This window comes from Phalangium opilio, unplaced genomic scaffold (genome assembly GCF_054372755.1).
Source record: "Phalangium opilio isolate 3A_F unplaced genomic scaffold, DU_Popi_V2 ptg000240l_1, whole genome shotgun sequence".
In the NCBI taxonomy this organism is placed as follows: Eukaryota; Metazoa; Arthropoda; class Arachnida; order Opiliones; family Phalangiidae; genus Phalangium; species Phalangium opilio.
In genome coordinates, this window is record NW_028324224.1 from 168861 (window position 1) to 185314 (window position 16454).

At 36.4% G+C, this 16454-nt stretch overlaps 1 protein-coding gene across 1 annotated transcript; it reads right to left on the reverse strand.

Moving 5' to 3' along the window:
* Nucleotides 1-1544: 1544 nt before the first annotated feature.
* On the reverse strand, nt 1545-2894 carry LOC149612602 (uncharacterized). The gene has a single exon (XM_089858386.1). It carries the CDS (start codon nt 2892-2894, stop codon nt 1545-1547), a length of 1350 nt encoding a protein of 449 aa, XP_089714512.1.
* Between the last annotated feature and the right edge of the window lie 13560 nt (nt 2895-16454).

Below are 16454 nucleotides of genomic sequence, written 5' to 3' on the forward strand. Positions count from 1 at the left end.
CAAGGTTTTTACGGCTTCAAGAATTCTTGCTTTGATCTCGTTGCTGGCATCACCGGTAGCCGAGTCAAATGCGACTGAGCATATCTTTTCAGCATTCCGTGAACATAACTTTAATTCATTGAACGCATTTACTTCATCATTTGTTGCAAACAAATGAAGGGATTCCAGAGGCAGAGGTCTTGAAATAGATGTTTCCAGGCTTCGAAACAAATCCATGTCGGCGGGTGTCATCTCTCCCATGGACATTCGATTTAAAGCCATGGCGAATATTTTGTCATCTTTCTGTCTCATAATTTCGTTAAGCTCATACAGCTTAAATTCTTCCCACAGTGGGCTTCCAATTAGCGCCGCATAGGGGTTATTCTTCTCCTTTAAGGGCAAGAATGTGTAATTATCCCCAACAGGGGGTAACTGGTTGTAGTCTCCCACGAGAATAACTGAAATACCACCAAAATGCTTTGAAGATCCGAAGATTTGTTGGGCTCTTACATTAATATAATTGAAGATTTTCGCTCCACACATAGATATCTCATCTATTATCAGAAGTTTCAGGCCTAAAAGAGAACACCTTTTTCTGTTTAAAGTGTCGTTGTCCAAAGGATTCATCTTGCCAGAAAATTGATTAGTTGGCAAGTTAAAGGCAGAGTGAAGAGTGACACCATCAATATTAAAAGCTGCTTTCCCGGTGAACGCTGTTCTTAAAACGGATAATCGTGATGGATCGGCACCAGGTCTGTTCTTTTCATGCCTGGATACGGCTTCAAAAATGGCTTGAATCAAGAGACTTTTCCCAACACCAGCACCCCCTGTTATCAGAATCCTCAAAGGTTCTTCTTCAGATGTTTTGAGATGTTTAAGCACGTAGTAGAAAATCTCTCGCTGCTTCAAGTTAAGTTTGCGAAGCATGCTGTAATATTCTTCATTGTTGACCAGAGTTATTGTTGGAGTAAAGTCGGCAACGCTTGTCTGTTGGATATCAGAAGTTATGTCACAAACAGCTTCATGAAGAGAGTTGACAAAATACTGCGGATCATCCAAAGTGAAATTTCTGTCACGCTCGTTTTGATGTTCTATCATGGGTTGAATATTTTGAACTTCATTTGTATGTTGGTTTTCTCTTACTTCTTGAATCATTTGGTCCAAATCCAAATCATCAACTTCACTTATAAATTCCCTTCTAGCTTGAGATATTTCCAGCTTATGGGCTTCATAGATTTCTTCGACGTTAGATTCTAGTAATTCGGTTTCCTCACAACGCCAAGGTAAAAACAACATCAATTCCACTCGACAGTAATTTTTGAGATCTTTCACCATACTGTACTTTTTGAATCTGATTACTTTGGCCTGCATCCTTTTCCGGACGTATCCTGAAGAATCTTTCAGCTCAAGAGATGTTTCAACAGAAATCGTTTCATTTTCTTGGTCTTCATCTTCGTTCAAATTTTGGGTTCTTCTATTGCGTTTGGTTCGGGAAAACTCATACCACGAGGCGAAAGTGGCTAGACTGAGATTTTCCAGTTCATCCGGCCTCGCAATGTAGTGCTCTATGATGCCTTGAGAAAAACGTCAGTACTATCATTGGGCAATAATTCCAATTCAGATGGCCTTTTCAGAATGTACACCCTTTCTTCTGGTGGTGAAGTGTTTATGAAAACGTGAGCACGACTACTCCGACAAATTGGTATGGAAAGCAGTATGTAGCAGCATTCTTGGGCGCTAATTTCTTCACAATGAATGAATTTATTAGCAATAACCTTTAATCTCTCTTTTATACCACTGCCTTTATTTTTCGCTTCCTTGATAGCCTCCCTCAGGAGCTGTGACATTCCCTTTTGGGCTTTACCGATGTAGGAAACAATATACATGAGACAGGCGTACGGGTCTAAGACATATTGAAGATCCATATTAGCGTTCCATAACTCCAAAATATTTTTGTTGTACGGATTTATTCTTATTTCCTGCGGCGATCTTTTCAGAATTACAGTGAACCTTCGAATTGGATAAGTTACAGCATCAATATACTCATTTTCAGTCATGTTGAGAGTTTCCATAAATTCTTCAAATGTTTCTGGTGCAGTTTCAACTTTCAAATTTTCGATAGCATCTCGCACCAATTTGCTTCTAGCTTCAACCTCTTCAGCGTTTTCGTTTTCATCACGTTTAGATGGGTCGTAAATAATGGTTCTACCCATTGGCGGAAAAGGTATTCCGAAACGACAGGATGACTGTCCACCATTACTCTTTTTACGACAGGTTCTGGAATGCTTGTGAGTTTGCAGTTTGACCAAGTTATTCCATTTTTCACTTCCATCCCCTTTCGAGCAAGTAACGTGTGAATCAATGAATATGATAACCTCTTCTAAATTGGAGTTTTCACTTCCCAATTGTGGAGCGGTTTTATTCCATATTAGAATATGAGCATGTGGTGATCCCCTCATTTGGAACTCTATCCTAATGTAGTAATCATCAATGGTTCCAATCGGTGATTCTTTGTTTCGCAGAAACTTGAAAAATTCTCTCAAACGATAATCAAAATATCGGCTGCAGGTGACAGGGTCCTCGTTGATAAGCTTAGCTCTCTCCATAAATCCCAAGGTTTTGACATATTCTTTCGCAGTGTCTCGAGGGTGTCCAGCAATTACACACAAGGACTGCAAAAGCTCTTCCCATTTCGACTCAGCCGCACTCAGAGTAAGGAACCACGTAGGATTACCAAGTTGACGAACCATAGCCAGAAGGTCTTTTTCACGCTGTTGTAAATAGCCAGGAGAAGATCTAACGCTTTCCAAAACTTTGTAACCATCATCATGTTTCACCAAAGAATCCAAACTTCCCGGTGCTGTTAATTCTCCCGCTGTGTATGCTTGGCCAGCTTTGGACTTGGTTTTTCTCATGCAAATATTAGTAGCGCTTCGTAGTTTTGACGATACTAATTTTACATAGGAATAACATATTTTCGGAATATTCGAAGCACAACGCCTGTCGCTGCATCTGAACTCCCATTTTATTTGCTGTATGTTGCCTTTGGTGGTAGCTTCAAGGCTTGACCAGCGTAAATTTGCGGGAAAGAAAGGTATTCGGAGTCTTCATCATAAAGAATAGATTGTGGTCTCTGCCCTTCTCCAGGAGCATAAGCAATACTTTCAATCTGAGGTGTAATTAGATCTTCAGAAGAAAGCAAAAGGGTATCTCTGTTACCATTATTTAATGTCGTTTCTTCATCAATTTCGTCCCATTCCTCGTCGCTGTCGAGTACTTGTTGAGGTTCTGCAACAGCATTGTTTTGTGGATCTGTACCAATAGAGGGCATGTCGTTAACTTCATTTGGCGTGTCTTCTTCATTCGATATGAAATCTATGCTATTTGAATTTGATTGGCTGAATTCCAGGGCTATGTCATCTGGAACTGTAACACCATGTTTTAAATATAGTGGAGTTGTTAAGAGAGACTTTAAAGCGTCCAAAATTTTTCTTGGACGAACTGTTTCAAACATATAGTGGTGTTGATATTCCTTCTTCCTCATGAGTTTAATTTGAACAACCTGAGTGTCAGTGGGACTCCTGGGTAGAATTGAAACTGAAGAATCGATTGAAACTGGTACATTTACGACATTACCGCGAATGCCTCTTTGCTGATCAACTCCAAGTTTTCTTATCTGCAAAAACGGTAAACGGGAAGAAATCATTCTACACTCCAGCTCTGTAAGCTCTTTCAACTCCAGTGGTAAATCAGGAAAATAATAGCCATTTTCCTTAGAAAGTGGTGGTAATTTCTTTCGAGAAACATAGGTGTGGCAAGAACTACACAACATGATATGAGACGGAAGCAATCTCTGGTTTATTCTTTCAATTGATAAATATTTAACTGACTCCGTTTTTCTAATAGAAGTATAAAAAAATAGTCCAGAACAGCATTCGCATTTATGATCTGGACCATTCGATATATTTTGCATATAGGTGTTTTCAAAATATTGTGGTTGTTGTTTCCTAATGGTTCTACTAGCATTATCTGTTATACGCTCCAATTCAGCATAATTTTCATCAAGTCTTCTAATCTGCCTTGAAACGTTGTATCTCTGCATTTCGATTTCTCTATAGTTGGAGTTCTCACGTCTTTGAAGTCTTGAAAAATTATCTCTCTGGAGTTCAGCTTGAGCATATTCTTCATTTTCTCTTCTTAATTTTTTAGACTTTCTATCTACGCTTGTTGAAGGGCCATCGAAGATTGTAGGGCTTCCACTGGTTGAAGGGCTATCGAAGATTGAAAGGATTCCACTTGTTGATGGGCCATCGAAGATTGTAGGGCCTACGCTTGTTGAAGGGCAATCGAAGATTGTAGGGCTTCCACTGGTTGAAGGCCTATCGAAGATTGAAAGGCCTACGCTTGTTGAAGGGCCATCGAAGATTGTAGGGCTTCCACTGGTTGAAGGGCTATCGAAGATTCAAAGGATTCCACTTGTTGATGGGCCATCGAAGATTGTAGGGCCTACGCTTGTTGAAGGGCCATCGAAGATTGTAGGGCCTACGCTTGTTGAAGGGCCATCGAAGATTGTAGGGCTTCCACTGGTTGAAGGGCTATCGAAGATTGAAAGGCCTACGCTTGTTGAAGGGCCATTGAAGATTGTAGGGCTTCCACTGGTTGAAGGGCTATCGAAGATTGAAAGGGTTCCACTTGTTGATGGGCCATCGAAGATTGTAGGGCCTACGCTTGTTGAAGGGTCTCTACTTGTAGAACAATCATCAATAATTGTGTTTCTGCCACTCGTTGAAGGGTCTTCGAAAGTTGAAGAAATGTCAAAAGTCGAAGTGTTGCATTTTTTCTTTTTTTCAGCATATTTTTGTCGTCGACGGGCATTTTCTTTTTCTCTGTACTCTGTATCTTGACGTAATCTTTTCATTCTTTCTTTCGACGTTTCCTTGGCATTAGATGCCATTTTAAACTCTGACTAGGGTTTAATTATAAAATGATTAAAATATCCTCTAGATATTACAAATCCACAAAATGCTCTTAAATCTATATGAAGTAACTTATTTCATTAGTATTATTATTAATACGCCTGAATATGGTAACACAGTATAGTTTTTAAAAAATGTACAACCTAATAAATCAAACTACCGCAAATATTAACATAGAAAATAACAACCAAAAATGTATTGTAGAACTTGTACAGTACAACTATACAAAGGCTTAACGATGTGAGAACTGAGAAATGAATGTGAAGCGCTTCAAGTTCTGGATTTCTTTACACCACTGAAGCAAGATTAAAATATTTAAAAGTGGTCTTGCTTAGATCACAAAATAATACTTAGCTGCAATAAATAAATATTATTTCTATTTTCGAAGAAAATGTTTTTAATTCAGCAAACGTATCAACGCAACGATAACCGTCATTTGCGAACGAGTCGAGACTCGAGAGGAGTGGAGTGGTCTCGAGGTCTCTGCTTTCATTGGTTCTCCTTAAAAGCAAAAGCTAGACAGTGAAGGGGTGAAACTCCTGGGATAGGTCACTTTATACTATGGAGATATAATACTACAACTGCAACAGATGAGATGAACTCTTTTGAGTGCTTGATCAATTTACAATTGTTAAAGCGCGGTAAGTTTGAAAATTCTGGGAATGTTCATCACCATCTTTGTGGTATAACGACAGATATACTGGCAGGCCAGTTTTGTTTACAGCTTAAGATTTTAACGGGTGATCGTTTACTTCAGTTTAACTTAATTCTTACGTTAATTTAAATAAAAATGGTTAGAGCGATGGTTTGAAAAATTAATGTAAATGGCTGTATTTTAACGATTCGTCTGTGTAAACTGTAAACGTATCAATTATAACCCTTAGTCAGCCCATTGTAGGAAGTTCAGGTGTTTTACTACTTCCAATTTAATTCGCACATTAATAAGGAACAAAAATGGTTTAGGCCTACTTAAAATTGACACGTTTTTCTGGGAAATGAAAGTAGGGCGGGATGTTTCTCTATGATAAATTCTTTATTTGAGCAGAAGTTATGAAATAGGCCTATATTGAAGCTTGTCAATACAGTTTTGACAGATTTATCGGGTTAATTTATGAAAAACAAAAACCTACATTAATTTTTTCCACAAGTGTTTTACAAACTGAATATTTCAATTAATCGTGTAAGTTATTTAAGAACTGAATATTTTAAACAAATTTTATCAGGTAAATTATCTTTTTTACCTCACAGAATATTTAGTCACTTTAAGATGAACTAAGAAAAACCAAACCCACATTGAGTTTTTGTAAAATAGATTTAGCAGGTACATAATTTTTTACCTCACTAAAAACTATCATTTAGTCTACTAGACATACTGATGGTAAATCATTTAATTTATGGAAGTTGGCCATTTTGCATTTAGAAAATTAGTCTATGTAGACGAGAAAATGCTATGCTATGAATTTCAAATCGGTTAATGTTGCCTTAAGTGAGGTTAATTCTTGGCCCTTTGTCGTGAGATTCTGTTGGAATCCGGTTTATGTTAAATTGGTTGCGAATAACTTTTTACCAAATAATTTCATCTTACTTTCCAGTCAAGCTGGGTGTTACCCGCCATAATTAATAAGCTTCCTCTTTTTAAATGGACACACCATTCCGTATTGAAGCCCTGTATATCATAAAAAATTGTGGTTTAAGATGCTTTGTAAAATTGTACTAGCTTTCCTTACAGAATATCTTTTCAATTCAAATCTCCTCGTTTCTCCTAGAGAAATAGAAGCAATTATAGGGCAAACGCCCATGGTAGTTTCATTGTCACTGTGCCAAGCAACTCCATCTTTTGAGTCGCGATAAAAGTTGCTTCTCTTAATTCCGAGTTTCCATTGGAATTGTAGCGTAAATATGCCTCAATTTTGTTCTTGAGCACGCGAATATAAGGGGACCAATCTTCATTTGCTTTGTGAGCGATTCCATTGCCGTATTTGTAAGCTATTGGACCCAACCAGCATGTTAACCTTGGGACTGGAATGACATTCCCACCTCGATATTGGCGTTTTTGTTCAAATTGCACACTAGTCTTGATCATTTTGTAATAGAGTTCCGCTTCGTCCATATGTAAAAAGTCGGGATCGTAGTAAATTCTGAATATAATTATTATGAATCAGTTTTTAATCAAATCTGAAGGAAAGTAAAAATAATCTAAGCTTTTGATACGACCAAAAACTTACAATGAAGGGTTTTTCGCCAAGGGATCCAAATTAATCCAATTCCTGAAATGTTCTTCAGCAAAATATGTGCATTTTATAGGTTCATGTCTTTTTGCCTTCTTATCATTCATCTTTCATTCGAAAAGTTATCCAGAAATGGGCGATTTAACTTTACGCGGTACCGCTTTACAGCTCTCAACTTCTCAAGCTCGACAAAATCACGGCCAACTTAGATCATCTCCTCCACGGCCTACTTAAATCATCTCCTCCACGGCCTACTTAGATCATCTCCTCCACGGCCTACTTAGATCATCTCCTCCATTGAGTTGAGAAAATTACCACTAGAGTGGCCTTTGCGTTAACCTGCCTATTGGGGGAGCGCGGGACACTTTTAAAACAACTGTACGGACGGACAGCCACCAAGTTTATCAAACGATGGTGTCGCCATCTAGAAAATGAACTTGAATTTCGGCCATTTACATGTATTCTTGAAATTCGTCAAATTTCCCGCCTTTTCTTTTAGTTCCCTTTTTTGCTCAGGTGTTTCCTACTTCCAATTTAATTCGCACATTAATCAGGAACAAAAATGGTTTAGGCCTACTTAAAATTGACACGTTTTTCTGGGAAATGAAAGTAGGGCGGGATGTTTCTCAATGATAAATTCTTTATTTGAGCAGAAGTTATGAAATAGGCCTATATTGAAACTTGTCAATACAGTTTTGACAGATTTATCGGGTTCATTTAAGAAAAACAAAAACTTACATTAATTTTTTCCACAAGTGTTTTACAAACTGAATATTTCAATTAGATTATTTATCAGGTAAGTTATTTAAGAACTGAATATTTTAAACATATTTGAACAGAAGTTAAGAAATATTATTTATCAGATACGTTATGAATATAGTTTGAACAGTAGATTATTTATCAGGTAAGTTATTTAAGAACTGAATATTTTAAACAGATTTGAACAGAAGTTAAGAAATATTATTTATCAGATACGTTATTTAAGAGCTGAATATTTTAAACAGATTTTATCAGGTAAATTATCTTTTTTAACTCACAGAATATAGTCACTTTTTAATTACTTTAAGATGAACTAAGAAAAACCAAACCCACATTGAATTTTTGCAATATAGATTTAGCAGGTACATAATTTTTTACCTCACTAAAAACTATCATTTAACTAAGAAAAACAAAAACCTACATTAATTTTTTCCACAAGTGTTTTACAAACTGAATATATCAATTAATCGTGTAAGTTATTTAAGAACTGAATATTTTAAACAGATTTTATTAGGTAAATTATCTTTTTTACCTCACAGAATATTTAGTCAATTTTTAATTACTTTAGAATAAACAAGGAAAAACCAAACTCACATAGTGTTTTATAAACTAACTAAACTGAATATTTTAAATAGATTTATCAGGTACATTTTTTTTTCGCTGTCAGGTACATTTTTTTCACCAAAGTCAAAAAACACTTTTAAAAGAGAAAGTTGTTTACTTAAGGTTGAACTAGGAAAAAATAAAACCATCTAAATTAAAAATTAAGTAAGAATGCTTTATAACTATTGAAATTGTTTTTACCTCACTAAAATTACTAATTGGTACCCTCTTTCAAGGCCATGTTCGATGCAACCTTTTATTATTTTTTTAAAGAAAAAATTAAGAACTATCAAACACCTTTGTTCTTGAAAATGAATTGGGAATTTAAATGTCATCAATTACCATTTTCAATTAAAAATTTTAAATGTTTTCCTACGTAAAAATTGTTCCTAACTTTTAACGTCTTTGTTCTTCAATCTGAAATAAAATGTCATCAATTATCATTTTTAATTAGAAATATGATCATTTTTCGGCTTACTTAAAAATAATTGTCGCTTATTAAGATGAAACACTGAACGCTTGTTCTATAAAACTTATCGAAGAGGTCTACTAGACATACTGATGGAAAATCATTTAATTTATGGGAGTCGGCCATTTTTGGACGATTTTCAATAAAACTTTCATCAAAAACTTTTCACTAATGCATGTTTAGATTTTTTTCAGAAGTGAAGGCAGTGGTGCCTTCTTCTGTAGTTTTAACAGAAGTGAAGTCGGTGGTGCCTTCTTCTGTAGTTTTAACAGGAGTGAATTCAGTGGTGCCTTCTTCGGTAGTTTTAAGAGAGGTCACGCCTTCTTCATTAGAAGTCAAGTCAATGATGGCTTCTTTGATTATATGTGAACCTAAATGACAATTACACTGATAATTAGAAACAGGAGTATTGTCATTTATAGACAATGTAAAGTTAGCACTACTTGATTTTTTTTTGGTGTTAATTGGAGTTGGACTCAACAAGTCACAGGGTACGTCTGACAAGACTCGCTCAATTTCCTCTTCACTAATGTCAAGCCTTATTGCTGGTTTTTTAGGAGTTTCAAAATCTGATTGTACATCTAAAAGAGTTCTTTTAATTATAATTATTAATTAAATGCAATAAATATTTAACAAACCTGAATAATGTCGCTTAATTGGAGATTCCTGATAACGTCTTGGAGACTCCTGGTAACATCTTCTGGGTGATCTTCCAACAGTTTTCGGGCTGAAAATAATATTTAAAGTTTACCAATATCTGGTACTAAAACCAGCATCACATACTCTTCAGAGTTAAGGTTAAGAATACATCCTTTCTTCACGGAGTATGCCAACTGGTTTCTCCTTAGGTCGTTGCTCATGTTCCATGCCAAGTAGGAGGTATGGATTGCCGATTTGGGATCAGCATATGCAGTGTAACCACCAACTTGTTGAATTACTCTATCAAGAAGGTATGGATCCACAGAGTTGACATATGCAAATGCGCATAATTTCACTATTTGATTGGTTGATTCCGAATGTTTTAAAAAAATTATTCTCCTAATGTCTTCAGGCCACAACTTTCTAGGTCCAACAACAGCTTCCATTTCCAAAATGGGATTTTTAAAGATGGGTGACGCCATTTAATCACTTTAGGTAATTAAATTTTTAAATGATAGTCAATGGCCTTCAAAATGGGTGTAAGAAAATTATTTCTTACTGAAATATTACTAAAAAAAACAATAGAGCCAACGATTTTCTAAGTTTTAATCGCCAGACTAGATTCCAATTAAGTTGTGAAGAACTCTGTTTCTAATTTCAAACCGAAACCTGAAATGACTGTGTTTCCATAGAATATGTGTTTCCAACAAAGAAACTTTTAAATTCCAACTTCCAAGCTCAAAGGACAAAGGGTAAAGAAAAAAGTATACCGGTTCCCCGATTCCCCGTCAAAACACAGCACCATTCGATCACGTGAGCAGGCGAGCAGCCAATGGAATTATGGAATCCGCATCCGCAATTTGTTTTCTTAGCGGGCGACCCGAAACTCCTCCTGGCAGGCTGAGTTCTTTGCATTGCTTCTTTGTTGTTTGATTTTTTAACGTCTTTGGTCACGTGACCCTTTGCGCGGTTTTTGGCATTCGGGAGAAATTGAGAATGGCTGGAGCGTTGCCTACGAATGCGTCGCAGGGAAAGACAAAGGCAAACGCTGACAATGTCGAAGTTAAATTTTCTGTTTCTAATCGTAACGTTTAAATGGTTAAATTGAGATGAATTTTTAAGATTACGACAAGGTAGTAGTTACAACTCACAAGAAAAAGGAAAATAATTTCAGTAGCCAAGGCTTAAGAACATTAGTATTTTAACAATGGATTTATCGAAGTGAGTTATATCTTTATTTCTGTGATACAAAATTTCCAAATAGTCTGTTAATGTAAGGGCCCTCGCTAAGTTCGCTAACTGTTAGTCCCTTGTACGTTAAAACGAAACAATCAAATTTGTCTGAAAATTTTATCTGCTTACGAAAAAGTTTATTGAAACATTTTTAACATAAACCACTTAAATCTTCCTTCTACGGTAAATAGGGAGGCATGGATTAAAACAATGAACACCCATGAGTATTTGGTTTGGGGTTTGTTAAGTTTGGTAGCGTTACCTGTTATGTGAGAGTGAAGTTGGGCTTAAGTGCTTTAAAAATTTAATATATCTGGGTTTTTTTTGGTTTTTTTTTTGAGGTAAAACATTTTTGACGTACATGTTAAACTTTGAGTAATGTTGCTTCTAGGGGAACCAGTGCAGAGTTGTATATAAACAAGTGTCGCAATGTTGCTGTCATCAATCTGCAATCAAATTACACTATTATCTCATTAAATTTCTGGAAAAATATGGTTTATGGACAACGGCTTTTTCCTGCTCCTGATTGTAATGAAGATATTTTGGGGGCAACCACCATTTACATAAGCGTATAACCAAATTCCAAGGAAATAAGAGAAGAAGTTTTAGTTTCTTCAAATTTAGAAAATCCTATCATACTTGGATTTAAAACCCTTGAGCGCTTGAATGTCACACTTTCTTTTGTTAATGGAAAAATCAAGTTGAATTTGCTCTCTGAAAAATATTGCTCATCCTGCTCAATTAAAGGCGATATGAACCGTCGTGTAGGTGGACCATATCGTAATCCTAACATCCCATTCCTTCAAAAAAATCAAGGGTACACACTTGAGGATGAGTCACATCGTAATAGAAACATTCCATTCCATTCTGGAAATCAAAGGTCTAAACACAAAGATGAATCATATCATAATAGAAACAGGCCATTCCATGAAGAAAATGAAAGGTCATCATCGTCTTTAGTAGAAAAAACTCGAAGCTTATCTCGAAAAAACCCCCAGTTATGCGAATTTCAACAAAAAGAAAAACTACTTATTTGTCAAAGACTAGCAACACAAACAGGCAGAGTTGTTCTGAAAGGCAAAAACCCATGGGCTCATTTTCAAAAAGTATGAAAGAAAGGAGTCATGTTCCTGAAAGTCTAAACCAAAACACTTTATCTGCGCGCACAGACAACACCAGCCTTTCATCTTCTGAGGTTAGCTGTAAAAGCAGGGTCAGTTCTTCTGGGAAAAAAACAACTGCTGACTCGTCATCAAGTAAAAGAAAAGGTTCTTATCTCGCAGACACTCGAGGCAAAAAGCGTTGTTCATCAGGATGCAGAGAAGTCACGTACATTTCATCATCCAAGAAAAGAAGACACGATACACATAATTCACCTGGAAAAACCAGAGCTTTGAGCAATAGAAAAAGCCTTACTTCAGCCGATACTGACACTTATCACCGTGTAGAAAGTCTTATCTATAGCAACACAAATCACCACTTGGAATCCCTACCTTTTCAAGGTCAGAGCGCAATTCCTTCTAGTGGAGAATCTCAAAATGCAGTACCGAAAACATTTGCTAAAACGCTATCATCTTTAGCTGAACGCATTTATTCATCTTTATCCTCTTTGGCTCAAAACTTTTTCCAAATGGAAAATCTTCAAAAATCTTTATCGTCAAATCACGAAATTGCTTCAGAAAGATGCTCAAAATCTTTATCGCCAAATCACGAAATTGCTTCAGTGTGGAATCAACGCAGATCCACGTCAACATTAAAGGAGAACGCTATTTCATCAAATATAGACCCTGCTGAATGTCTGGTAGACCATTATAAAGATGGTATCATACCTCCACCATCCTCCTCTCTTTCCCATCAAGCAAACCAAACTAATCAGGAAACTTAGATATGACATATACCTATGTCAGGAAATAAAATTTGTTAAAACCATCAGCCTAGCTGATTAAATTTTGTTTAAATCATGGAAAGGAAGTATAATGGTAATAAATGTTGAACAAGCGTTCAGTGTTTCATCTTAATAAGCGACAATTATTTTTAAGTAAGCCGAAAAATGATCATATTTCTAATTAAAAATGATAATTGATGACATTTTATTTCAGATTGAAGAACAAAGACGTTAAAAGTTAGGAACAATTTTTACGTAGGAAAACATTTAAAATTTTCAATTGAAAATGGTAATTGATGACATTTAAATTCCCAATTCATTTTCAAGAACAAAGGTGTTTGATAGTTCTTAATTTTTTCTTTAAAAAAATAATAAAAGGTTGCATCGAACATGGCCTTGAAAGAGGGTACCAATTAGTAATTTTAGTGAGGTAAAAACAATTTCAATAGTTATAAAGCATTCTTACTTAATTTTTAATTTAGATGGTTTTATTTTTTCCTAGTTCAACCTTAAGTAAACAACTTTCTCTTTTAAAAGTGTTTTTTGACTTTGGTGAAAAAAATGTAGCTAACAGCGAAAAAAAAATGTACCTGATAAATCTATTTAAAATATTCAGTTTAGTTAGTTTATAAAACACTATGTGAGTTTGGTTTTTCCTTGTTTATTCTAAAGTAATTAAAAAGTGACTAAATATTCTGTGAGGTAAAAAAGATAATTTACCTAATAAAATCTGTTTAAAATATTCAGCTCTTAAATAACTTACACGATTAATTGATATATTCAGTTTGTAAAACACTTGTGGAAAAAATTAATGTAGGTTTTTGTTTTTCTTAGTTAAATGATAGTTTTTAGTGATGTAAAAAATTATGTACCTGCTAAATCTATATTGCAAAAATTCAATGTGGGTTAGGTTTTTCTTAGTTCATCTTAAAGTAATTAAAAAGTGACTATATTCTGTGAGGTTAAAAAGATAATTTACCTGATAAAATCTGTTTAAAATATTCAGCTCTTAAATAACGTATCTGATAAATAATATTTCTTAACTTCTGTTCAAATCTGTTTAAAATATTCAGTTCTTAAATAACTTACCTGATAAATAATCTACTGTTCAAACTATATTCATAACGTATCTGATAAATAATATTTCTTAACTTCTGTTCAAATATGTTTAAAATATTCAGTTCTTAAATAACTTACCTGATAAATAATCTAATTGAAATATTCAGTTTGTAAAACACTTGTGGAAAAAATTAATGTAAGTTTTTGTTTTTCTTAAATTAACCCGATAAATCTGTCAAAACTGTATTGACAAGTTTCAATATAAGCCTATTTCATAACTTCTGCTAAAATAAAGAATTTATCATTGAGAAACATCCCGCCCTACTTTCATTTCCCAGAAAAACGTGTCAATTTTAAGTAGGCCTAAACTACTGAGCCTGAGGTTAGGAAAAAAACATTGGCAAATGGCAACCTAGGCCATCATCACGAAAGCAAACTAACAAAAAACTCTTGGCAACAGAGCTGCCAGAATACAAAGTTTCAAAACTGCCAAAATGATTAGTTAATTTTGCAAAGAATCTGCAATTTAATTCTGCAAAAATCTACCTATTATTTTATGTCAGTTCCGTTAAGTGATCATTTAATTTTAAACTTGCCAAACAAATAGTGAGCAATGGTACCTCCGTCCCAAACTAGTTATAGTTTTAAAACGCTGACTCGAGTTTCATTTTGTTAATACATTCAACAATCTTACGCGTATTAAATCTTGACCCTAACTTTTAAGCAGACGAGTCTTCAAAAACGATATCATTGGTGAAATTAGAAAACTCTCTCTGCTTATCGCGCCTTCAGTCGGGGAGAACTTTAATTTCTTTTTTGATTAATATGATAATATTAATTGTAATGTTTATGTTCCCAAGTAGAAATCTAATCTTGCCTAGGATTAAAAAGATATATAATAATTATAAATTGCAAAAAAAATTGCAAGGAACACAGCGCTAAAGGCAGTCTGGCGCGCGTGCGAAGTCTGTCCTTCTCTCGGATCTCTCCTCCTCTAGCGCGATACAATATATATTCAACAGCATCCAGTGGAGGGCGTCGGGGAGGTGGGGGGTCCATATCTAAAGCCAGACAGCTCTCTCTCTCTCTCGTCTCGTGGCGGGCGTCGGGGAGGTGGGGGGTCCACATCTAAAGCCAGACAGCTCTCTCTCTCTCTCTCGTCTCGTGGCGGGCGTCGGGGAGGTGGGGGGGGGTCCATATCGTTCTACCTTCCTCTTCTCTTGACTATAATTTATCTCGCTTTATATTACAAGCAAGCGTGGCTTCGTGGTAGAGCGCGCGGCCGGGCGTCTTCACTGACGTCTCGTATGGATTGGGATATCGCAGGTTCGAGGCCCGGCGCCGACGGGAAAATAATTTCAATTGAAATTAAATACGTTACGCCACCTATGAGGTGTAACGTGAACAACGGATGAATTTCGAGTCGAAAATTCGCGGGAAATTTGAAATTCAAAATCTTTATTTAGCTGGAAATATCCGACCGCGCACGCTAAAAAAGGGGGAAAAAGGGGGGAAAAAAGGCGCCCAGCGTTCCAGCAAGGGTCGGAACAATACTTTCGCTGCTCTAAAGAGCGCAAAAGTAAAAAGTTAAAGTTTCATTCAGAAATGATATTGGGTTTACATTATAGAGATAGAGCTAAAGAGAGTGAACCTCTCCTTTGCTCGGTCCAAACAAATCTAATCTTCTCGGGTCTCTTCTTCTTTCGACCCCGAGAAGATTTTACAAAAACAACCCTTTGTGGGTCTTGGGTAGCGTACTTGCAGGTGTCCGCAGGTATCCGCGTGGTCTTTGGGTTTTTCTATTTTCGCTTACTGCTTCAAAAATAGAAAGCGGGTTTTCTTCGAGGGGAAGGATAGTTATTATTTGGGGGTAGGGCAGTTGCCTAAATCTGGTGTTACATCTCTCCCACCAGTAAGTGGTGTTTCCTTCTAACATTAATGGCACGTAGTCTAATATGGCCTCGTGGTCAATACTTCGCACTCTCATAAATCTCTCCACGTCGTTTAAAAACTCATCGGGTGTCTCGTAGAGTTACCAGTAGTAGGCAAGTGTCACTTTTGGGCCAGTGGCGCGGGAAATTGGCGTGACGTCGGACTTGGCACGCGCTGGCGCGGGAAATTGGCGTGAAATCTCATGATGTCAGACTTGGCGCGGGCTGGTGGGGGAAAATGGCGTGTAATCTCATGAGGGCGTTTAATCTCATGTCGAACACTTGAGATAGGGTTATCTATTCCCGTTGGCGTTACTTATCTTAATTTTTGAAGAAAATAATAAATGCATGGTCTCACTGATAGGGATTGAGTTATGACGTTTGAAACCAAAGTCACGTGCTCGGGAAGTTAGGCCTAAGTTAGGTATCGACTTTCAACAACGTGGTCATCAACCTCATGTTAAACCCCTGCCAAGTGTTAGGCCTAAGACTATGTCATATTGATTTCGACAACGTGACCGTCAACGTCATGGTAAACCCCCGCCAAGTGTTAGGCTTAAGACGATGTCACATTGTCTTTCGACAACGTGACCGTCAACGTCATGGTAAACCCCCGCCAAGTGTTAGGCTCAAGACCAGGTGTCATATTGACTTTCGACGATGTGCCTCGAACGTATAAAAGACGTGGTAGGT